This window comes from Castor canadensis, chromosome 12, assembly GCF_047511655.1.
Source record: "Castor canadensis chromosome 12, mCasCan1.hap1v2, whole genome shotgun sequence".
Classification (NCBI taxonomy): domain Eukaryota; kingdom Metazoa; phylum Chordata; class Mammalia; order Rodentia; family Castoridae; genus Castor; species Castor canadensis.
Window position 1 is genome coordinate 113618897 of NC_133397.1, and position 24874 is coordinate 113643770.

Genomic DNA, 24874 nt, shown 5'->3' on the forward strand with positions numbered 1-24874 from the left:
CACACACACACACACACACACACACACACGCCCCTTGAGTAATCTGTAAAAGAAAAAGTTTTCTTCTGTAATCCCAGCCTCAAGAGGCTGAGGCAGGGCTGGCCAGCCTGGGCTACACAGAGACACCCTGTATTAAAACAACAGTTTTCTGCAACACCAACCTCCCTTAAAATCTCCTTTATAATGCTCTTTAAACTATCATCATCATAATTATTGTCTCCACTTTAAAATATCTATTGATTCCTTACAGAGAAGAATCCTAGACTGAAAGCCTGAGTTTACCTCAAGATGCCACACCCCACTACTCTCCACAGATGCCTTTGTACAAACTTTTTCACCTGATACAAGCCCAAAGCTTTGTTTTCTACCAGGCACAGTCTTACCATTTAAAACCGGACTCACTCCTCTAGAAAGTCTCTCCAGCACCTGGAATCCCGTTTTAACTACTTTTTTCAGGGGGTGGGGGGATGGGACTGGGGGTTGAACTCAGGGCTTCACACTTGCTTCACAGGCATTCTACCACTTGAGCCACTCTTTTTTGGGTTGAGTATTTTCAAGATAGAGTCTCTCAAACTGTTTGCCTGGGCTGTCTTAGAACTAGGATCCTCATGATCTCCTGAGAAGCTAGGATTACAGGCATGAGCTACAGGTGCCGGGACCTCATTTAACTTTTAAAAGAATATTGTGTGAGCTCACATGTCAGTCTTTTCCACTAGTTAGAAAGAACAAGATAGATGATGTTTTATTCATCTTTGTATTTTCAAGGACTAGCATAAGCTTTGGAACCAAATTAATCTAGACTGAAATCTCAGTTATCTCAAAGACAGTAATTGATCTTGTTTAAAACACAGTTTTTACATTCATTCATTCACTGACTCTTGCTACATAATCCAGGCTGGCCTCAAACTCAGGATCCTCCTGCCTCAGCCTCCCAAGTGCTGTGTTTACAGGTGTGCACCATTATACCCAGCTATACTTTTTTACATTGGAATATAAATGTCTAATGTTACCATACAATTTTATTAGCTACTCAACCTCTCTAAGCCCCAATTTCCTCCTCTGTAAAGAGAGAATACCACCAACCTAACTCATAGATGTATCATGAAGATTAAATGAAAATATACCTTTAAGCAAAATACCCCTCATACATAGTAGTAACTACTTTGCTTTCTATGTCAAAAAGGAAGATAATTTACTAGGAACTACCCTCAAAAACTCCCCTTCTCTTTGGAGAAATAACTATTTTCAAAAGGACTTCAAATACCTAGGGAAACTAGATTGTTTTCTCTAATCTCAAACTGTACATTTTAAGTACATCCAAATAAAGATCTCCAAATTGAGTTATGATTCAGACAGGCTTTATGAATCTTATATAACAGAGAGGTTCTTCATCCCCCTCAATGGTAACTGTGCCCTCTAAAACCTTAATAGTGTGCACTAAGAGAACTCAAATCTCTAGACTTAGAAAGCTAAAGACTTCTATAACTAATGTATTATTGTATTAACAAAATATGATGTCCCTATTAATTTACCATAATACTGTCATCTTCATGGACAATATTTTGAGATGACATGTTAACACATTTCTAGGAATCCATTATGTAGGACTATCATGCTAAATATATATGTGGTTTCAAAAAAAGCACAATGGTCACTGATTTTCTTTTTGCTTTCCCTTCAAGAGATCCCTGTGAGACAAACAGTAAACAAACATCAGTCTTAGAATAAGCTTATGTGCCTAGGGTGGAGAACAACTTTAATTCAATATCTAATAGTCACTGAAGTGTACATATTTCACATATAGTAGTATCTTACTTAATCTTCACAATAACTGTCAGAAGGGGGTATTCAGAAGCAGATACTATGATGCCCATTTTGCAAGAGTAAGCTGAAAGTCAGAAATGAAATATCCAGTAAGCAGTGGTGTCACAATTCAAACACAATCTGACACAAAACCCTACCCTTTCTCTCTGTATTACTCTTGTTTATTGGCAAGCACCAACAGATTATGAAAGGTAGTAATAATGTGTTTTAACTCAAACTGGCCTAAAATTTTAATTTCTAGATAGAAATAAAGTAGAATAGAAAGTACCTAAGAATTAGCACCCTTCCCCAAAATGAAAACCACAAATCATATCTACTACAGTGTACCAATATAGTTAAGATAATCAGTTTTTAGGCTGGTGCAGTGGCCACTCCTGCAATCCCAGTTACTTGGGAGGTGGAAATTAGGAGGACTGTAGTTTGAGGTCATTGGTGGAAGAAAGTTGGTGAATCCTCATTTCAATGAAAAAGCTGGGTATAGTGGCCTGCCTGTCATCCCAGCTATTCAGAAAGCTTAAGCAGGAGGGTCAAAGTCCAGGCTACCCAGGACAAAAAACACTAGACCCTACCTGAAATGTAACTAAAGCAAAAAGGGCTGGGGGCTTGGCACAAGTGGCAGAGCCCATGTTTACCCCAGTATCACCAAAACAAAAAACAAAACCACCCACAACTTTCTTAGGTCTTCCAATACTCACTGAAACTGAAAGAAGGAACTACCTATGGACAAGCCATTTATAATTCCTTACTAAATAGCTAGTAGGAATGTTTATAAACTGTAAGCCTTGAAATAAAATTATATCTAATAAAGCTATGATGATTTGAATATAAAAAGTCCCTTTCTTAGGTACTAGGTTTTAGATATAACTGTTAAAGCATCTTTTCTTGCTGCTCTACGAAAATGTCACATATTATAAAAGAATTTTCTATATTTATTGATCATTAAATATTACTTCTGATATGAAAATTCTTGTAGTACTTCTAACTTTTTATAGTTTTTTCCCATCCAATACCTCATTACCATGTCACTTCTGTGAGGAAGTTTGAATAAGCATTAAGTACAAGTATTTGATGGGCTGGTGGAGTGGCTCAAGCAGTAGAGTGCCTGCCTAGCAATCATGAGGCCCCTAAGTTCAAACCCCAGTGCCACCAAAATAAAAAAAAAAAAGAACAAGGTACTTGCCCTTTTTTTTTCTTGAGTCAGACTCACTATGTAGCCCAGACTGGCCTTGAACTCTTGCCTCAGCCTACCAGTGTTGAGAGTACATGCTACCTTCAAAACTAGTTCTTAGCAAAGCCAATCCTAATACCTATTTATTGGGCTAGGGGGTGTCACTCTGTATAAAACAGCATGGAGATCCTACCATCTAAATCCTCAGCATACCCTGCCACACATACTTATACATGCTTGCAAGAAAATCTAATTACTAGTATTAATTAAATCAGGGCCTCTGGTTTTTCTTCTTCAATAATTCTCTAGAACTTTAAATTCACTTAAATCAATGATTACATTTACATGAACTAAAATGATAATCTTGTGGTATTTTTCAAATAATCTAGGCACATGTGTTTGTCTGCAAAAATTTAGCACTTTAGTAAATAAATTTGCCTAATTGCAAAATCCCTTTTCTAGGAGAAAAAAAAATCCCACATATTAATATTTTAATTAAGAGACATAATACAAAATTTGAAGTAATTTCTCTCAAGACCTCAATATAAAAATTAAAGCCCAATACTTTTTTTTTTTTTCCAGTACTGGGGCTTGAACTCAGGGCCTACACCTTGAGCCACTCCACCAGCCCTGTTGTGTTAGGTATTTTCGAGACACGGTCTCGCGAACTATTTGCCTGGGCTGGCTTCAAACCTTGATCCTCCTGATCTCTGCCTCCTGAGTAGCTAGGATTACAGGTGTGAGCCAACGGCACCCACCAAAGCCCAGCACTTTATAAAAAGGTTTGAGTTTCTCTTAAGCCAAGCTTAGGTATGTATGTTTGCCTCATGTGGCTATTCATTTGCCACAAATACCCACCTGAAGTGCTGGTGGAGTGACTCAAGTGGTAGAGCAGCTATCTATCAAGTGTGAGGCTCTGAGCTAAAACCCCAGTACTTCCTAAAAAAAAAAAAAGAAAAAGAAATCCACCTCAGTGTCTCACACTTTATAACCTATGTCTTTTTCTTTTTTAACATGGATTTTTTAAATTATTATTGTGCTGGGTGGGGGTACACTGGAGTATTTACAAAGATTCTTACAATGTATCAAATATATCATACTTGAATTCGCCCCCTCCACTGCTCTCTTTCATCTCCCATCCATCACCTATGGTCTTAATATATACACATAAATGAAAAAATTACTGAAATACTCGGAATCAGCTTTTTAAAACCAGTTTAAAATTCATGTTTTTTTTCTATGAGAAGTAAATTGGTATTACCGAGGATCATGAGGAAAAATAAGTCATTTTTCTCTTTCTTATTCCCTTTCTCCCCTTTTTTGCTCTTTTAAAAATTAGTATACATTAATAGAATGAGGGGTTTCACTGTGATAATTCTATAGATGTGAACAGTATAACCTGGACAGGTTCACATCCTATTATGTATCTTTAACTTGTCTCTCTTCCCCCTCTTTTTCACATAGTATTTAAGGAATTTAATAATGCTATCTTCATGTATGTGTGTATATACAAACATATATATACATGATGTACTTTGATCCTCTTCACCTCCTCAGTACCCTATCCTTTCCCCCTCCCCTCTCCCACTGATAGACAAGTCTTTTCTTGAACCTATGCCAGACATGGTGGTACATACCTATAATTCCAACACTCAGGATGCAGGAGGATTGTTGAGAGTTCTAGGTTAGTATATTAGTATACTGTGAAATACACTGTATCTTTATATAGTATATCCTTCAATCCAAAATGATGGTCAACTTAGTGAAGACTTTTTAGGGAAGCAGAGAATGAGCTAGGATTAGGTTGATAAACTGTCAGGGTTTAGTCAGAAATGAGGGAGTTCTTAAGACCCAAGACTTAGTTTTAAAACCAAGACAAGTTAGCCAGTATTAAGGAGACCATGTCTGGACAGCAGACAACAGCACACTAGTTTTTTTTTCTAACCACCTTCCAAAAAAAAAAAAAAAAAAAAACCAAAAAACCCACCACAAATTCAATTCTACCTCATGCAAGCCCCACCTAGCATAACAAAAACTAACAAGACACACAAAATTTTTAGAACCCACTTTTAGGCATGAACTTGTCAAGGACTTCTGAAATCTTTAAAAATGAGTTTATCTTTCCCACTGCCAAACTTTCAACTTTTGCTTCTTATACTATTTTTACAAGTGACATCTGGCAGAAATAAAGCCATGGTTTCCCACTCTTTGGCTTATATTAACCAACACCAATGTTCTTACAGCAGGGAAATAAGAATTCCATCACTTTTTGTTTTTCTTTTGGTGAGACTGGGGTTTGAACTCAAGGCTTTGCACTTGTCAAACAGGTGCTCTACCACTTGAGCCACATCTCCATACCATTTTGCCTTAAACCACGATCCTCCCAATCTCAGCCTTCCAAGTACCTATGATTACAGGCATGATTCACCTATGCCTTTAAAAGTAATGTGTGTCAGGACTGAGGAAATAAGATATGTTACTTTTAAAGAACAAGAGATGGGCTGGAGGCAGGGCTCAAGAGGTTGCTTGGTAAGCATAAAACCCTGGGTTCAATCCCCAGTAGCACAAAAACAAACTTATATGGTAAAGAGCACCTGCCTAGCAGACATGAGGCCCTGAGTTCAAACTCCAGTACTGCCAAGAAAACAAACAAAAAAAGGCCCACTAGTACAAAAACAAAGAAAAAAATAAAAAGCAAGAACTAAGAATGTCTTGTTTCCAGTATCTTGAAGGTAGTCAGTTTTATGTAAATTATTTACATATACCAAAGTATAAATCAGGAGTTTGTCACACTTCAAACAATTTCAAGCATATATACTGCAACTCTGCAGCAGGGACCTCTGAGGCTACAGCAATAAAATGACTCACCAATTGGCAGGTGTCTTAAGTCTACAAATAATGAGTGTAGATGAGATGTAATGCTTGGATGAGACCAAAGGTATGTGCTCCAACAGACGAACTCATCCTGTTTAGCTAAGAGAAGAGAGGCTAAAACTGGTCAGTAGTACAGTACTTGCTTTGTAAAGAAAAAGAGAATTAGATTGCTACAAAAAGGCCTATAATTCATGCAGACTTTTTAAATGTCCTCTGTATATATTTTAAATTCCAATTTTCACTTACCAGAAAAGTACAACAGACTAAGATCTAAGGAGAAAAATCAGTATTATGCTTCCAATTTAAAAATAACTGAAGGTGAGAGTTATGTTGAGTTCATTTGTTCAAGAAATTGAAGTCAGAGTCACAAGAAAAATAAATCCATATTTAAACCCTCCTATTATATTTAATGACTTGATGTCAGTTTCCACTCAAGTGAAAATTAGTAGTTTATATTTGAGATCTTCCTCACTGGATGTATATTCTTACATGGAAACTGACACCATGCCATAGTTAATAAGATATGGGTTTATAAATATGGAATTAAAAGAAACTTACCCTTTCCCTTTGTGCAGCTCTGACTTCCAACCCACTTTCTACAGAAACAGGAGGACAAGTGCCAGTGCCAGAAGTCTGCCAATTAGAACTCATCTTTTAGTTGCTGAATAATTAAGCCAGATCCCAATGTTGACTATAGGTTTTGATTGTCAGTAGTTCCTAAAAAGAAACCCAGGAGGAAAAAAAAGATGTTGAACCAGTTACTGTACTTAAAAGATGCTACCCTTAAAACCTGACTACTAAAGAAAGAGGAGGGAGATCCAATACCACACATTAAAAAAAAAAAATTACTAGGGCTTCAGTCATCACCAAACTTAAGGATAGCAAACAGAATAAAAAGTGTCTTTGAAAGATCAAAATACCATTGCATTAAAGGAAAAAAGAATATGCATCACAGAAATAAAGTAGTTCCAATTGCCAAATCTTAAAGTTCAAATGAACTCAGTTTTTTAAAATGTGGAATGCATTTTCAGTAAACTTATGACCAGAGAGTAAATGTCACAAATGAAATTTGTCAGGAGAAATAAATGATATAGTTATATCTCCACTAACAACTGCTCTCTCATTTCTGAGGAGAAAGCTATAAATCATAAATGAATCCTTGAAAATCTTTTCTAAAGATGCTGACATTGCTGTGCTTGATAGAAAAAAATTCTTCAAAAACACATCAACTTAAAAATTAAAAAATTATGAGATCTGAGAATAATCTGGATGCAGTTTTTCACTGGATATCAACACAACTGCTTGGCAAATACATTTTAGAATTCTTTTTTTTTGTGGAACTGGAATTTGAACTCAGGTACTCTACCACTTGAACCACACCTCTAATCCATTTTGCTGGTTAGTTTGGAGATGGGGGTCTCTTGAACTTTTTGCCTGGGGCTAGCCTCAAACTATAGTTCTCCTGATCTTGGCCTCCCAAATAGCTAGAATTATAGGCATGAGCTATTAGGTGCTTGGCCATTTTAGAATCTCTCAGCTTAAAAACTTACACATTAAAAGTATCATCCCTGTACCTAAATTGACATAACGCAATTTAGCGTATTCTCTAAACATTCATACTTAACCACATCCTTTTATATACATGAATCTTAATTTTTTTTGTTTTTGTACTATGCACATTATTATGAATTAGATTCTTGATTCTTGTTACATTTGCGGAAAATCTTAATAAGTATCATAGTACAATTTAAAAACAAAGGCAATTAGGAACCACCCCTCAATCCTGCCCATATCCATCCACCCACAGAAAGTTATAGGACTGGGGACATGGCCATAGCTCAGTGCTCAGTGTTGCAGCATTTGCCTCATATGCACAAGGCCATGGATGGATTCCATCCATAGCACTGTGCAAAAACAAAACCAAAAAATAAAACAACAAAAAACCCCACCTCTACAACTTTTCTTTTTTCTTTTTTTTAATGTGGTACTGGGGTTTGAACCCAGGGCCTACACCTTGAGCCACTCCAACCCCTTTTTGTTTGTAATGTTTTTTTTTCAGGATAGGGTATCTAGAACTATTTGCCCAAGCTGGCTTCAAACTGTGAGCCTCCTGATCTCTACTTCCTGGTAGCTAGGGTTACAGGCATGAGTCATCAGCTCCTGGCCAACCAACTTTTCTACATCATGGGACACCTATGGACACTCAAATATGCTCACTTATACTTGCAGGGGAAAAAAAAAAAAAGTATTCTTTTTTGAAATGTAAACCAGACACAGGAAGAAAAATATATAAGTATAACAAATTCATCAAAAATCAAACAACTAGGATAGGTAAGAATAGAAATCCCTCCCCATGTTGGTGAAAGACTCTTGATTACTTTCTAGTCACCCGAGACTCACTACCTCAGTGTACTTTTTTTTCTTAGTTTTCTCATTAAATACATGTACTTTTTGGTTTGGGCTTTTTTTTTTTTTTTTTTTAAGGCAGGGTCTCACTAGGTAGCCCAGGTTGGCCTCGAACTCATAGTCCTCTTGCCTCAGCCTCCTAAGTGCTAGGATTATAGAGGTGAACCATCACACTCAGTGAAAATACGTAATGTTTCACAGTGAATGTTGCTAACACACAAATCTGACTTATGTATAAGAAAGAACATTCTATGATCAATTTTTATCATATATAATACACACATCTACATCTAAAGCACTGCTTCTCAAACTTCTGTATGTGTACATGGCGCTGGAACTCAAACCCATGGCTTCCCACATGCTAGGCAAGTGCACTACCACTGAGCAACACCCACAGCCCGTTTCTCAAACTTGAATATATGTATGAATCACAGGGAGATATATGACCCATTCAACAGGTCTGAAGTGAGGTCCCCCGAAATTCTGCATTTCTAACAAGTTTCCCCATGAGACTTACTGCTGCTGGGGACCAGTTTTCGTAGCAGAGATTCTAGAAGACTACACAATATGTACCCTGTACTGAGCCCCAATTACATTCTGAAATTTTTTAGTTTAGGTTTTCAAACAATTCTTAAAAAGTTAATTAAATGTATATTTAAGATTTGTCTCTAGAGCAATGGGCTTCAACCCTAGCTACATAGTAAGTCACCGGGGACACTTACAACAAAGAAAAAACATTACCTGGGCTTTCCAGAGTTCCTTTCTACCTAGACCAATTAATATGTGGAAGAACCTTAGCTTCTGGCATGAAAGTTCTCATGTGAATCTAATGTGCAGTCAGGATTGAGACTTCTGCTATAGAAGGCAGAAAAGAGTCCAACTAATGAGTCTAGTCGCTGGGCACCGTTGGCTCACACCTGTGATCCTAGCTACTCAGGAGGCAGAGATCGGGAGGATGGCGGTTCAAAGCCAGTCCCGGAAAATAGTTCTGCAAGACCCTATCTGGAAAAACTCTTCAAAAAAGGGCTGGTGGAGTGGCTCAAGGTGTAGGCCCTGAGTTCAAGTCCCAGTACCATTAAAAAAAAGAGTCCAGTTTACCAAAGTGTTTCTGTATATAAAAACCATACACAGAGCTGGGCGTGGTGATATACATCTGTAATCCCAGCGACTCAGGAGGCGGAGATGGGGAGAACTGAGGTTTGAGTTCAGCCCAGGTTAAAAGTTAGCGAGATACCCCATACCTCCCCATATAAACCAAAAAGTCAGATGTGGTAGCACGTGCCTGTGATCTAGCTATGTAGGAGTCATAGGCAGGAGGATCCAGGTCCAAGGTCAGACCCAGGCAAAAATTTGAGATTCTAGCTAAAAAACTGCTAAGGCAAAAAGGCATTAGGCCGCTGCTCCCATGGTAGAATACCTGTCTAGCAAGCGTGAGGCCCTGAGTTCAAATCCCAGTGGCATAAAAAGAACGCTCACATACTTATCCTGGGAGAGAAGTAAAACTATTGGTGGTCAATTCCTATTTGCTAAAATGCCAGTCAATCATACGGCACATCAGTCTTCCCAAGATGCCATAAAATGTGTCATGAAAAGCGCAGCACCCCACTTTTAGTTCTGCCTGTAATGGTTCTATCATGGACACAGATGAAATAACTTATGCATAAAACTTTTCATTAAGTCCTTTTCCTGGATAAAGGGAAAACCCATTACCTAAGAATGTCAGATGACAAATTCAGCAAATAAAAATTGTGTACATATGTATATGGTTTACATAGAATGACAGCCGTTTCATTGAAAACCTTAATTTCTTATCCTGGAAAGTTGGTTTGACACTGTTAGAAAAATTCCAAGTTATGAAATACACAAAGCACAGTCAGTGGTTAGATCAGAAAATATTTACGACTACAGTGGGTACGTATTTGTCATGACAACTGTCAAAAGCAGAATGAATACCAAGAAGCATACTGAGCCAGGCGCCAGGGGCTCACGCCTATAATCCTAGCTACTCAGGAGGCAGAGAGAGATCAGGAGGATACGGTGTGAAGATGGCCCAGGCAAATGGTTCACAGAGCCTACGTAGAAAAAGCCCATCACAAAAAAGGGCTAGTGGAGTGGCTCAAGGTGAAGGCCCTGAGTTCAAGCCCCAGTACCAAAACAAAGAAAAGAAAAAGAAACACTGGGAAAATGATGGCACTCGAAGAAAGACTGCTTTGAAAGCTCAGGACAGGCAACAATTATGAGAACTAAGAAGAAATAAAATCTAGTTGTGAAGAACTGTTCAGCGGTGGAGTACATGCTTAGCATGTGCAAAGACCTGGGTTCAATACCTAGCACCAAAAGACAAACCAACAAAAACACTAGATGAAAAGAACACTGTTGATTTTTAAACACGATAAAAGTCTTACATAGGATCTGAAACGCTAAATTTATTTCCCTTGGCATTAGAAGTAAAGTTATGTTACTTTCCTGAGACAGATACCCCCTTTTGGGGGATGGGGTCCTGGGGACTAAATCCAGAGTCTCCTGTATGCTAAGCACATGCTCCACCACTGAGCTCCTACCTATGTCAAATTCCAACTCCTTCAGCTTAAAACCTCAATGGTTTCTACTACATTCAACATTTTTTTTTTTCTGGTACTAGTGTTTGAACTCAGGGTCTCAGTCTTGGTAGGCAGAGGCTCTACCACTTGAGTCACTCCACCAGCCCTTTTCTGTACTGGGTATTTTTAAGATAGGGTCTAGAACTACTTGCCGGGGCCAACCGAGATCCTCCTAATCTCTGCTTCCTGAGTAGCTAGGATACAGGTATGAGCCACCAGAAGCACCTGGCTGCATTCAACATTTCGAATGCAATCCAAACTGAGGCCAGGAAGCCCTAATTGATAGTTTACCTACTACCTTTGTCCACCAGAATGTAAGCTTCATGAAAAAAAAAAAAAGAAAAGAAACTTGCCCCTTTTTTTAAACCAATATACTCCCAAGGTCTAGAATAAGGCCTAACATATAATAGTTAATTACCCAAATAACTTAAGGAATTATTAGCTACATTTATCGAATCAAATTCAATTATCTATGGAATAAAAATACACTGAACTTTATCTGTACGTGTTGAATATCCCTAATCTGAAATACATGGACCAGAAGTGAATATATTTCAGTTATTCAGATTAGGGAATATTTGCATAAACCCCACTGGCAAAGCATTTTTAATCGGAAAATCAGAAATGCTACCATATGTGAAATTTGCTGACACTCAAAAAGTTTTAGAGCCAGGTGTCAGTGACTCACGCCTATAATCCTAGCTACTCAGGAGGCAGAGAACAGGAGGATCCCGGTTTGAAGCCAGCCCAGGGAAATGGTTCAGAAGACCCTATCTCGAAAAAACTCATCACAAAAAAGGGCTAGTGGAGTGGATCAAGGTGAAGGCCCCGAGTTCAAGCCCCAGTACTGCAAAAATAAATAAATAAATAAATAAATAAATAAATAAAGTTTGATTTCTGGAGCATTTTAGATTTCAAATTAGGGATACTCAGCCTGTAATTCCTTTTTTGTCTCAGTCCTATTAGGAACCTACCTAGGAAATATAGACAATGGTCCATTAATTGAAGTAACTTTCATGTGGCACACACATACTCACTCAAGCCCAGAATAAATTTTAAGACAGACTACAGCCACATTATTTTTTGATTAACATCTGAAAACAGTGCCTGGCTGTGCATCCTTTAGCTAAGTCATAAAACTTTTCTGGTGTCCCCTTAGCATTTCAGAAACTCAACAGTGGCCCTCCTTTGCAGATTGTTATGAGACAAAATTAAATATTAAGACTGAATGCCTTTAAGAAATAATTACGTGACTACAAAACTGCTACTTTAACAACTTTTAAGTGATGAATTTCACAGCATTTGCAGTTTCATTCTCCCTGTCTGCTCCAACAGCTCTGAATTTATCTTCTGGCAGTTCCTCCTCTCAAGCTTCTGAGACAGATGACCATTCTTCCTCTCCTACCCAGGTTTCTTTTCCAGTGCTATATTCTCTTCCACACCTCAGACATGACATGACTCCAGGTTTACACCTCAGCACTCTACTCCCAGCAGGCCCACTGGCTACAAAACATGTTAGATTACCTGGGGAGCTGGTAAAAGAATAAAGACTCTGAGCCACGATGGCCCTATCAAATCTCAAAATGTCTGGGGCGGAGCAAAGAGCCTGTTTCCCAAGTATTGCAAATGTCGATATACTTTAGTTTGAAATCCACTGCCCAGACATTTTCTCAAGTTTGCAGCTTTAATCCTGTCCTTAGGCTCTGGAAAAGTAATGAGAGGCACAACAGTAGAGTGACCAAGAGAACCCAAGCTGAGGCAATGGCCTGGTTAGAACCCTGGTTCACACTTAGCAGTTGTCAGATTATGGTATTTGGTGAGACTTCAATGAGACCACTTAGGCACAGTACTTTGCAGAATGTTTGGCCTAAAGTGGTTATTCAACGAATGCTGCTATCAATTGCTCTGATCACCCATTTCTACTCCCATCCTACTCAAATTGGCTTGCCCTTCAAGATTTCCTGTTGCTGACCCATCCACCTTCCTAGTTTCTTCAGTCTGCAGCCTATCTTTTCCGTTGACCAACAAGTTACTAAATTCCTACTCACGCTTATCTGCCTGACCTGTCAACTCCCTCCATCATTGCATGTCCTTCTCTTGTAAAGTCTTTCTTAATCATCTCATCTTGAAGTAACCTGCTCAGTCATCCATATACTCACATCACCTGCAAAAGTTCATTAGCAGTTAACTACATACTGACCTGTAGCATCTTTCTTTTAGTTGTCTTAAACCAGTTTATACCTAGTTTCCTCAATTCGATTATAAGTTGCTTAAGGGGGTAGACATTGTCTGATTCTTTCCTGTATTTCTATTCCCAGCACCTTAGTTCCTAATATACAGCCAGTATTCAAATGATTAGAGAAACCTTAACTGGAAGCTAAATATCACAGGCACTTGAGTTGAAACATGTTCACTAATTTTAACTCAAGCTCAAAACCTCTTCTTTTCTGCTAAGGTTTGAAGAAAATTCGTTATTCTAAGGTTTGAAGAAATTTTGTTATTCAATAAATCTCGCTACTAAAAATTTAAAACTAGATTCCAGTTATTTGAAAAGACCTTTTAAACAGAGAGCTCAAAGGGAGTATATTGGAGTGGGAGATGAAGGTCAGAGAAGCAATAATCTGATACACTATTGCAAAAAGAAAATATGCTGCAATGCAGGGCATGGTGGCACATATCTGTAATCCCAGCACTGGAGAGCAAAGGAAGGAGGAATCTCAAATTCTAAGCCAGCCTGGGCTACATAGTGAAAGTCTCTCTCAAAAAACCATAAAGAAAAAAATACATATAGCCGTAAGCACTAAATCTATTGCTTCAGATAAACAGCCTGTAAACATCTGTATAGACTTAAATTATGGGAATGGCAATTTATAAAATCTGAGTTGTCTTACTGAAGTCAGGGTAAACCTTTTCAATTTTAATACTCGCAGCCAAGCTTTTCAAAATGAGCTCAAGTCAATTCACCAATGTTCCTGGAATATGAACACCTTTTTAGATCATGTGAAAGACAACTGGGAACCACACAAATACTTAGAAGGGCAGTTTCCAATTTTGAAAATCGTAACTCTGGATCTACCACTCACCCAGTTAATTTTTTTCAATGAAGCTAGGAATAAATAAAATCTTATTAGTAGTGTAGTTTCAAAACATTGTCATGCTGTGTACCATTTTACATGACATGGTTTTATATACGAATAAACATAATGCCCTGGTTTTGCAACACTTATTTCCTTTTCCTCATTCTTAAGAAATGAAACCTGAGACCTCAGAAAGATACCAAATGGATTTGCTTACTAATTGAAAAACTACTTAGTGGACTTACAAGGTAGGCTAGCAAGAAAGAAAACTGACATCCAACAAGTATAAAATAACAAAATGCAAGGACAGTTCACTTAACAAAGCCTTAGATGGCAGCCACTTAATAAGCAGATCTGTTTTAAAAAACATGTAAATGACACAAAGAACCTCACTGCCCTCCATTTTGTCCCTTTTACTGTATCAAAGTATGGTACATAAGCTGTCCAGCTAAATAATGCAAGGGGCGCTCAAGCAAACCCATGGAAAAAAGTAGTTAGTACAAACTAGCTACTGTTGTTACCAGATTCTGTAAGTCTTCTGGAAGAGATGAAAAAGAAAAATCCTACCCAAAATTTTTTACCTCATTTAAACATACCTAAATTGTATTACATACTACAAAAGTTGGGCTGGTTGCCCAAGCTGGTAATCCTAGATATTCAGGAGGGAGAGATCAGGAGGATCATGGCTCAAAGCCAGTCCCAGGCAAATAGTTCCCAAGACCCAATCTCAAAAAAACTCATTACAAAAAAGGGCTGATGGGGTGGCTGGCTCAAGGTGTAGGCCGAGTTCAAACTCCAATACCACAAAATAAAAAAAAAAAAGTTGTGCTTGTTGATAAATTGCCAAAATCTCAAATTTGATTAATGTGGGGGGGGGGATGCTCAGAAGACTGGTACGAGTAAGTGGGCAACGAAAATGTTAAGAACAGATGAAAGTCTCAAACTTGATTAATGGGGGTGGCACTCAGAAGGCTGGTAGGACTAAGTGGGCAATGAAAATGTTAAGAGCAGATGAAAGTCACTTTTCTCAACGCTGCCTATTCATTTCCCTCAAAGTTACAGTTGTCTAATTTTATAATCAATCTCTTTGTGAAACAAGAAAAATAACCATTGGGCTAAAACATCATTTCAAAGAAAAAAAAGATGGCATGCTTTCTTTTATTGTCAAATACTGTAATACTCTAAAACTCAAATGTTCTGATAGCAATAAATTCTTCTGCACCATTAAATTACAAGAAGGGTGAAGACCAAGGTTAATGGGAAATGTCAAAAGGACAGCAAGTCCACAAGTCTCAAATCCATAACCAAAATTTTAAAACTTTGGTTCCCACATTAAGTTTTTTCAGGGCTGACAGTGTGGCTCTGGTGGTAGAGCACCTGCCTAGCAGGTGCCCTGAGTTCAAACCTCAGTACCACCAAAGAAAAGGATTTTTTCAAATGATAAATATAAAGGAAAAAAAAAAATTCAAGCAGAAACAAAAGTTCTGGACTGTAATTTTATAAAGAAATCTCAATATGGAAGAATGCTAGTAATGGCAGCAGAGTACCTAAAGACTTCCAATCAGAAAACCATACCCAAACATTAAAAACCCTCACCCTATTAATTAAAATGCATTTTTGACCTCTAAAAGCCCTCTTACCTGTTTATAAGAGTTTACACAGCAGTTTGCCACTGGAACACCACCTTGCAGAGTATAACCGTGGCATCGTTGGTTGATAATCACCTGTTGCCTAGCAATCATCATCCCGCATGGAGACAGACAGCACTAGGGCTCTTCCATCCGAGGTTAAAATTCAAAACAAGCCCAACAAGCCTGCATTTCAAGGTGGTCTTCGTCTGCAACTAGTTAAGTTTAAAACTGGCAAATAACAACCATGGTGTTGAAGCCAAAGGTGCAGCATTGCTGGCTTCCTCTTGAACTCCAGCGTTGTCACTGTGCACCGAAGTCTCCTGCTGCAAACAGGGGAGTAGTTCTCCTGTACTGGGAACAGGATTCCAAAGCTCAAGAGCCCCTGTACAGGATAATGCAGGAACTAAAGGCAAACACTTTCTCCTCCTTAAGGATGCCTCCATTTTTTTTCCTCACAATCTGTACTACCAACCGAAGTGACTGGGCCTGAGTGTGCGTTCGTACCTATGAAACCGTCACGGTGCATGCACATCCAAGGCATGTGGAACCACAGGTCAAATAAGGCACAGATACCAAGTAACGGTTCTAATTACAAACGCTAGCTCTCAGGAACTCTTCATCCATTCAGAACTAAACCCATCACTGCATAACTGGTAAGAAGCCCCTGGAGACGGAGGAGCTCCTCAAATGTGTCAGGAAAGGCTTTATTAACATCATCATCATTAACATTTAAAAAGCAAACGGAGCATTTCTCCTTCTTTTGGCAATTTGGTGCAAATGTTAAAAGTGCAAGATAAAGCAATTTCAAACTTTTCTTCAAATTAAAAATGAAACTAAGGCCAAACGTGATGGGTGAACAAAATAAATCAAAACTTAAATTTCAGCAACTCCAGCTCTTCAAACCAGCAAAGCCCCCGACTCGTGCACTGTGGTGAGGCTTAGGGTGCTTGCCCCGGCTTCTTGTGTGCCAGCCAACAGCACCATTCCCTCATCACGTTGAGGACCGAGAAGCAAAGGATCCCCTTCACTGCAAACAAAGGGGGTCACTGTAACACTAGTGATCCTTCAGAATTGACACACCGTGATAGTCAAAATGAAATTGATGGTCTCCCTGCTTCTTGCTCAAGACATACAAGATCTGAGCAGCAGCAAGTACCCCCTCAGCTGCAAACAAAGGGGTCAAGGTTTGCCGTCAATTCACTTCCAGGCAGAAAAACATTTTCCTCAAAAGAAACAATTTATTTAGAATAAAACAAAAGCAGCTCAACTGTGAGCGCATGTTTGAGTGACAGCTACTTTTAAGCTGTGTGAGCCATAAAAAGGGTTTTTCTTTACTTTTCCAGAAATCTTGTGTACACAGCACAAAGCAAAGAGGTCATTTTTTTTTCCACTTAAAACACCGGCATTGGCATCACAAATAGCAGATACACAACGTTAAGCTGCCATTTTAGTAAAATGCACAAAATACTAAACAGATTAGCTTTCTTCCATCAGAGGCCCATGTAAACTCCACATAAGCCACAACTTCTCTTCAAAAAGGTCCATTAAGAGCTTTGAATTCCGTATCTTCATCCGTTGTTCACCAGTTTTGCTTGCAGGGGGGGAAAAAAAGGTTATTCAGTACAAACGTTTACAATATTAAAAATATATGTATTTCCCCTATGCCATTATAGATGAACATCATATTAACAAGACCTTCCTTGATAGTCCACCTCAACTTCAAAAAGCACCAATAATACCCACTGGCACAAATCTTGAAATGAATTTACTGTATGAATAGACAAATTACAAGCAGAACATCAGAGTAAGTTTTTCTTAAGGACTGTAATTGAGGACTATAGGACTGAAAATATCCTTTTAGCCTCATGTAACTGAGTAAAATGTGGAAAAAAATTTCAGGAAAAAACCAAGGTTATAATCATTTACAATCAATCTCTATCTCTTAAACATAAGTGAAAAAGTGGAACTATAAAAAGATGGAGTTTAGTCAACCTTTTACCCCCTTTACTCCCATTCTGTAATTTATGTGGAGCAACACAGATTACTCCATTACTGTAGAAAGAGGTCAAAATACAAAGCCATTTAAAAATCCACCTTCATCTATGTTACCCAAGACAGCAGCTGTTACCTTCTGTTAAGAAACATTCACACAATTGCTGAACAGTCAAAAAACACTTAGGACTTAGGACTCTCACTTTTCAACTGTTTTAAGTCATACACATAAAAACACTTCATTAAGTTTTAACATTACTCCCAGTTCCACAAAAAAAAAAAAAAAAAGAAAAGAAAAGAAAAAAAAGATGTTAAGTCTTAAACATTTCACTGTAGTTACCTGAAATCATTTTCCATCTTTAGGGTTATCACTATAACCAGAATGTTAACAGGGTCAGCTCTTGTTTTTGTTCTCACACCTAACCTAACTCCTCTCTCAAAACCAGACACTGTGACAGAGAACAAAAATGCCCAGAAATTCTCTCCACAAATTTTTTTTTCACAAAAAGGTCATCAAGGCCCTCTTGAGAAGAGGGCCTAATTCTATCACCACAGAAATTTTGGTGAATGGTTCCTAGGGACTGAGACTGGAGTTCAAAATGAGCAATATCACTGTCTAAAGAGTGGGTTTAAATTTTTCAAAACAGTTAACACCTCATAACTTTTAAATAAACTTGGAAATGTCTGACTCTGCAAAACACCTGACATTTACTGCTATACATCAAATGATCTAACTAAGTCAAGAAGGGAGTATATTATCTTCAAAACGTGACAAAAGCTTACACTAGCCAGAGGATGGACATTTTTAGTTACAATTCTTAAAGGAAAACTCCTTATCTACTTTCAGTTGTTAGACCAGAAATTTAAGTTTTCTTGTGGAAAATTCTTTACAGGATTCCCAGTTACAATCAACAAAATATTACCCAAAAACTTAAGTAGAACTGTTTGCTAGGAACTGAGTGCTCAATTTTCCACAGTCTTTGCAGTTATAATCTTAAAATCTTATTTACCTTACTTTTACCAGTAATACTTAATAAGTAACTAAATAATATACTGAAGAAATTTTCTTTCCATTTTAACTGTTTCTGAAAAATCAATTACACTGAGATAAATTAAAGAAAAAAGTAGAAAAAAAATAGCTTGTTACAAAGACCATCCAAGAACTGGTGGAGTGGCTCAAGTGGCAGAGCACCTGCCTAGCAAGCATGAAGCTCTGAGTTCAAACTCTACTGCCACCACAAAAAGCAAAGAAATTTAAACAAAGACCATCCAATGTTGGGATTATGAAATTCTGGCTAATGAGAATTAGAATCAGTTTTTACACTTTTAGCTTTGATTCAAATTCTGAAAGGGTAAGTGGATAGCTTATAGATATTATGAACCTGTACAACAGAATGGGCAACACAAATAAGAGATTCACCTGGACGATGGCACTCTGTAGGTAAGCACCAAACTAAACACCATTAGTTTTGTTTGTTTTTCCATAATACATACACTTAGAAGCTGTATCAAGCCACTGTTTCAAAAACACTGAAACACTAGTTGTCCAGATCTAACAAAAGCAGCAATGTCAGCTAAGGATTCAAACAAATATGGAGCAAAAAGCAGTTCTCGCTTCAATAAGCTATCACACCAAGTCAAAAAAAAAAAAAAAAAACACGCACAAACATTTTGATTTATAGTAAAATTAGATATCCTGGACTTCACTCTCTAAAAGAGCAAAATCATTTGCCCAACTATCTTATCAAGATACTCAAAAGTTAATGGTTAGTGAGATTATTTAAACTGGAAAAATGTATCCAGCTACAAACTTGTACTTTGACTCCATGTATGTGCAGATTCTATACTTGTGTTAGTTTCTGAATAGCCAGCTGTCTACTGCATGCCATGGAAGAAAAAAGCACTCAAAGTTCTAGTTGTAGGATTTCAGCTATTTTCTCTACAGGCATACCAATGACCTTATGGTCATAAGCCTAGTACTTTCCTCCTCTCAATATGTCTATAGTTTTTCCAGTTTAAAAACAAAACAAAAACACAAAAACCTCCGAACTTAAAAAAAAAAAATTATTTTTAACTGCATAGTGAAAACAAAAAAGGATGATGCAGTAGTGATGGCTTTAATGTTGACATGCATTAGACACCTGCCATAATGGAAAATAAGAATTACATGACATTTCCCTGGGTTATTATTGGTGCTATTTCAAAACTACTAGCTTTGATAACAGAAAGAAAACAGTTGGGTTCTGCCAGGCTTTGAATAAGTCACTTTCTAAAAACATAGAAACATGACCATGATCCAGAAAGTCCTAGTTTCTAACCATAATTAATTATCAAGGGCCTTAGCTGAAGTCCTCAGCTTTAAATCAAGGGAGAAAAATTTACTTAGTAATTACCTCAGAAATTAGAGGTGGTGGCAGAGGGGTAGATAAAAAAATAAATAAAACAACAACAACAACAACAACAAAAATCATCCATTACTATAATGTAGCAGAAGCCCTTGATAAGAACCTGAAGTCATATCATCTTCAGCTTTGGGAAAAACAAAAAGACAAAAAAACCGTATGGGTAGGTTAAACTATTTTATATTAGTTACAGGTGCCTGGGCAAATAATACAATAAAAAAAGGATTTTCCTACACTAGTTTTTTAAATCTCTGTGTCTGGAGAGCAGTGAAAATATTAAACATGAAACTTCAAACCTATTCAAAACATTTTCAATAGTGTAACGTCACCACTACTGTTTAAATATGAAAATAAAAATACGAGCAAAAATTTTAAAAAGCTTATCAAGGGCATTTTACGATGACTTTGAAAAAAATTCTGCAATCCAGGTATGGCTGATTAATGCCCACTGAAACAAAAGATGACTTACAAGCCTGCAGACAAGTCTTCCTTCTATTACTGAAACCAGAAATATGAATGGATACGAAAACAAATCTTTGATGAAGAACACTTGGTTTTGAAATATGCACATCAAATTAGAACTGCACCTGATACACCTCTCAAAGTCAGTAAAAACACCACCACACACACCTACAACTGACCGAAGAATTCTGATTTTAAAAGCACCTACTCATTTCTTGCATACTAGTGTAAGCATAAGACATAAATGGTTTGTAACACAGTGCCAATTTTTACCAGTTACAGCTACAAACCAAAAGTGCACATACGGGATACAAAACTCAAGAATTAATGATAAAAATATATGTTAAAGCAAATTTTCTGGGAATAAACCATGTAGTTTAAGAGACATTTTCAAATACCTGATTAATTACTCTGCTAAACATTTACCAGTGTATACTTTTGTGATCCCTGATCAAATTTTAGTCACAAAAATAACATTTCTGGTACCAGAATTATTTATCTACACACCAATCAAGCAATTTTTCGATGTATATTACCATCTGTATACAGTCAGTGGGCTCTTTTCTCCAAACTCTGATTTTCAAACTTTTTTTTGTAACTTTGAGGATTTTTTTTAAGCTCAAGATTAAGAAAGAAAGAAAAAAAAATGAAAGGAGGAAATTACAAGGGTAGGAACTCCTAATTAAAGCAAATCCATTTTCCTGCTACCTTCAGGCCATCCCTTTTTGCTTAAAATAGCTAAGCTGTTCTGACTTCTATTTTGTAGAGATTTGTAAAAACATAAAAAAGAAAAGGCTACAACTGAACAATTAAAAAAAAAAAAAGAAAATTTCAGCTGATGCTGTATCCCATTACACATCACAAAACAGGAACCATGTCAAAGTAGTAAATACAAGTTACACATGGACTTTAGGACGCACCACGGACAATGATCATGACCAGGTAATCTTCTTCGGATTTGGCCAGTGCCTTGGCAGGGGAATCCAGGAACTGCTGGGAGAATTCACAGGGTGGGAAGGCATGAAGGACCCCGGTGTTTTCCTTGTCTTTGTTGCCTCCCACAGGGAGGCTGATCACCCCAGCTGCCTGCTTTTGCTTTAAATAGGACACAAGGTTCCTAAGCGGCCTCTGAGTAGAGGTGGCAGTGTCTGATGTGGCCGAGGAAGAGGAGGATCGGCTGTCAGAACTTCCAGGTACAGCCAGAAGGATGGCATAACCATTGGGCCCTGCCACTTTGATGCGTCGAGTTACTTCATCCAACTTGGGCTGGTCCAAACGAAGACGCTGAGTGATCTTGAGCTGGGCCACTTTGCCTCCAGTTGAACCTTCCACAAGAAGACTGCTAGCCACTTGGAGGTCACCCTGCAACAGATGCATATTGGAAGGAAAGTTGCTGTTCTTCAGTAGAAGCATGCCCTGCCAGGCCAAGCAGAGTTTGGGAGAGGCTGCTGCTGCAGGAGCTGTACCCCCATCCTGTTTCTGAGAAGGGGACTTCAGCTTTGATGAAGCAGTGCTGGCGCTAGGGGCACTCCCATCAGACCGATCTTCTTTTTTCAGAGGACTTTTTCCCTCAGTGGGAGCAGCTGTCCGGTGCTTCCTATCCCGTTCAACTGATGCAGAGTTTTTACGGTCTCTCTTGTCACCCTGGCTCTTCTCCAAACTACCCCGCCTGTCTCTGATTGGAGAGGACCTTTCCAAGACAAGAAGACGGGAAGATCTATCATTGTCACTGTTGTAACGATCCCTGCTACTGCTCAGTTCTGGACTGCGATCAGGAGAAGGAGCGCAGTGACGTTTCCTAGGCCGGTCACTCTCAGGGGACCTATCAAGATGCCGTCCTCCACTCTCCTCCAGCAGCCTTCGCTTCCTAGGCTGGTCTCTGCTGCTGGGCAGATCTCGATCACCTCTGTCCCGGTCCAAGGACCAGCCATCCCGCCTTCGATCCAAGCTATCCAGTGGCTCATAAGCAGTAACAGCAGTAGCTGCAGTCCGAGTACTACGTTCCCGGACTGGGGGTGGGGGTGGGACCCAATCGGAATCTGGATAAAGGTCCCTATCACGATCTCTGTATAGTAAGGGTGGTGTCCTATCCCGAGCACCCCTCAAAGGATCAGGTGCCCGATGTCCAAAAGCATCTGTCACCAGTTCATAGTGAGTTAAGGGCAAAGGCTGCAGATATTGCTGTTGGTAACGATGTTCGGTGTCTGCAAAGTCTACTCTAAGGCGACGATCTGGGCCACCAAGTGGGAATCCTCGCATATGGGTCCAGGCAGCATGAGCTGCATCCAGGCTTTCATACTGGATATATGCCCAACTATCACCTTTTCGGTAATCTATGGTGCGTATTGTGCCAAAACGGTCAAATTCTCGTGCCAGGGCAGCAAGAGGCACCCAAGGTCCCAGGCCACCAACCCAGAGGCGGGTAGTGGGTGTAGCTTTCCCATAACCAATTTTGATAGGGTTCCGAATTATAATTTTGCCAGACATTGCGAGTTTGGCCCGGTGAGACATGTCTAGGTTCTCAAATTTGAGAAAGCCATAGGTACTGGTCTGGCCTCGAGAAGGTCTCTTGATGTCTACTTCTGTGATGACTCCAAAGCGATCAAAAGCCCTTCTTAGATCACTCTCTGTCACAGTGATGTCTAGGTTGCCCAAGAAAAGCGTCCGGTTAGCACGCTGATCATCCTCGGGTGAAATCTCATCCACTTCTCGGAAAGGAGCAGCACCTGCTCCAGCTCCCACCCTTGGCTCAAGACTATAGGCGGGGCGCACTCTCTCATAGAACGCGTAGTCCCGTTCTCTCTCCAGCTCCCGGGGCAAGGGTGGCGGGGGTGGAGGAGGCAGGCGGCCGAGAGCCAACTGCTGCAACCGGTAGTCTCTGTATCCCAGAGCAGCGCCACCAGGGGAAAGTGATCGCTGGCCTCCGCCGCCTCCAGGGGGATGCCGGTGACCCCCGACCGAGGCCCCGACCACGCTGGCGGACGGAGGGTAAGAATCTTTGTCTAGCGGGGAGCGGCTGCGGCGTCGGCTCACGTACACGGCCTCTATCTTCAGAGGCCGGTCGTAGAGCACCAGGCGGCCTCTGGCATGCTTGGCCGCCCGCGCGTCCTCTGGCCGCCGGAAGTTCACAAAGGCTACCCGCTCATCCCCGCTGCCGGACCCGGAGAGATGACTGATTTTGACACTCACATCACCGAACCGTTTGAACTCGTGGAACAGCCCGTCCTCCACCGCCTCGTCGCTCAGCTGGGACCCCAACTCGCTGATCTTCAGGGTCTTGTACTCCGCGCCGTCCCCGCCGCCGGGAGCTGAGGCGGCGGCCCCGGAGGAACGTGACTCCCCGCCTCCACCCCGGGAGCTGCTGCGCGACTCGCCCCCGCCCGAGGAATTTTTGGTGCTTGGGGAGCTGTAACTATGCAAGCGGCTACTGGAGCTGCCCCCGCCAGTGTCGTACTCGCGGCTGCCACCTCGGCTGCTGGACTTGTCCAAATGCAGACTCCGCCGCGACCCGCCGCCGCCGCCGTCCGCCTTCCCGCTGCTGCTCCCATTGCTGCCACCAGAGCCCCCTAACTTCTTGCTCCGCTCCCCACGGGAAGTCGAGTCCTCACCCCCACGGGAACGTTTGGGCTTGACTGGCGAGCGCTCTTTTCCCTTCATTGTTGCGGGTCGTCGGAGGTAGTCTCCGCGGAGCTGACTAACCCGCCGCCCCGCGCTCGTTTCACACAGCGGAACCGCACGCCGCCATCTTGGACTCCGCCGGGGCAAAGGATCCCGCCCCGCAGACCTCATTGGTCTAGCAGCTCTCTTTTCTACAGCCTCATTGGGAAGACGGTTTGTCTGTCTTTACATCTCCCCGCGCTCCGCGAAGGCGCCCGCCCAGCCACTGTTATTGGGTTCCCAACGCCCTAGTCGGAGTACCTCATTGGTTATATTCGTTGTCTATCTTAACGGTTCCTCGCGCCAGGCTGTAGCTCCGCCCCTCGCACTCTACAGTCACCTGACCCAAAGTCTGGAGGCGTTGATTGGACAAAAAGTCTGCCCTGTAACGGTACTTCTTGCGCGGTGAAAGCAGCGATCCCACCTCCTCCTCCCTTTCATTAACATGTGACCGGTCCTTTAACCCACTATTTGGGAAGCCGGGCTATCCATTCTGGCGTTTTTTTGAGAGTTTGGCTCACACCGATCTCGCGAGAAACAAAGAGCGGGCTCCCTCTTTCGACCCCTATCTTCCAACTTCTCCGGCGGCTGACAGAAGTTTAAATCTGATTGGATGTTGGCCAGGAAGTTGATAGGCTAAAAAAACTGTCCATCACTCGCTTAAAGGGGTACGGTCATAAACTGAGGAGGCTAACTGAAGGTGAAAGACTAGAACACGCGCTTGCTGTGCGACGTCACTTTGATGTCGCGAGATGGTGACTGTCAGGCCCGCCTCCGCGCG

General features: G+C 40.2%; 1 protein-coding gene across 6 annotated transcripts in view; it reads right to left on the reverse strand.

The window, feature by feature from the left end:
• Rbm15 (RNA binding motif protein 15) overlaps positions 1-24225 on the reverse strand; it is a 33682-nt gene extending 9457 nt beyond the window's left edge. The window contains exons 1-5 of one of the 6 annotated variants that reach the window (XR_012439955.1): positions 21357-24225; positions 15590-17171; positions 6425-6583; positions 5861-5965; positions 3850-3931 (exon numbers count right to left, since the gene is read on the reverse strand). Coding sequence is in view for 1 of the 6 variants with exons in the window: in XM_020181127.2 (XP_020036716.1) it covers positions 17149-17171; positions 21357-24225 (2892 nt within the window). In the remaining 5 variants the exon portion in view is untranslated. Of the gene's footprint in view, positions 1-29; positions 17172-21356 lie in introns of those variants that run through there. The other 5 variants (XR_012439954.1, XR_012439953.1, XR_012439952.1 and 2 more) reach the window with 5 other exon arrangements.
• Positions 24226-24874: the final 649 nt, after the last annotated feature.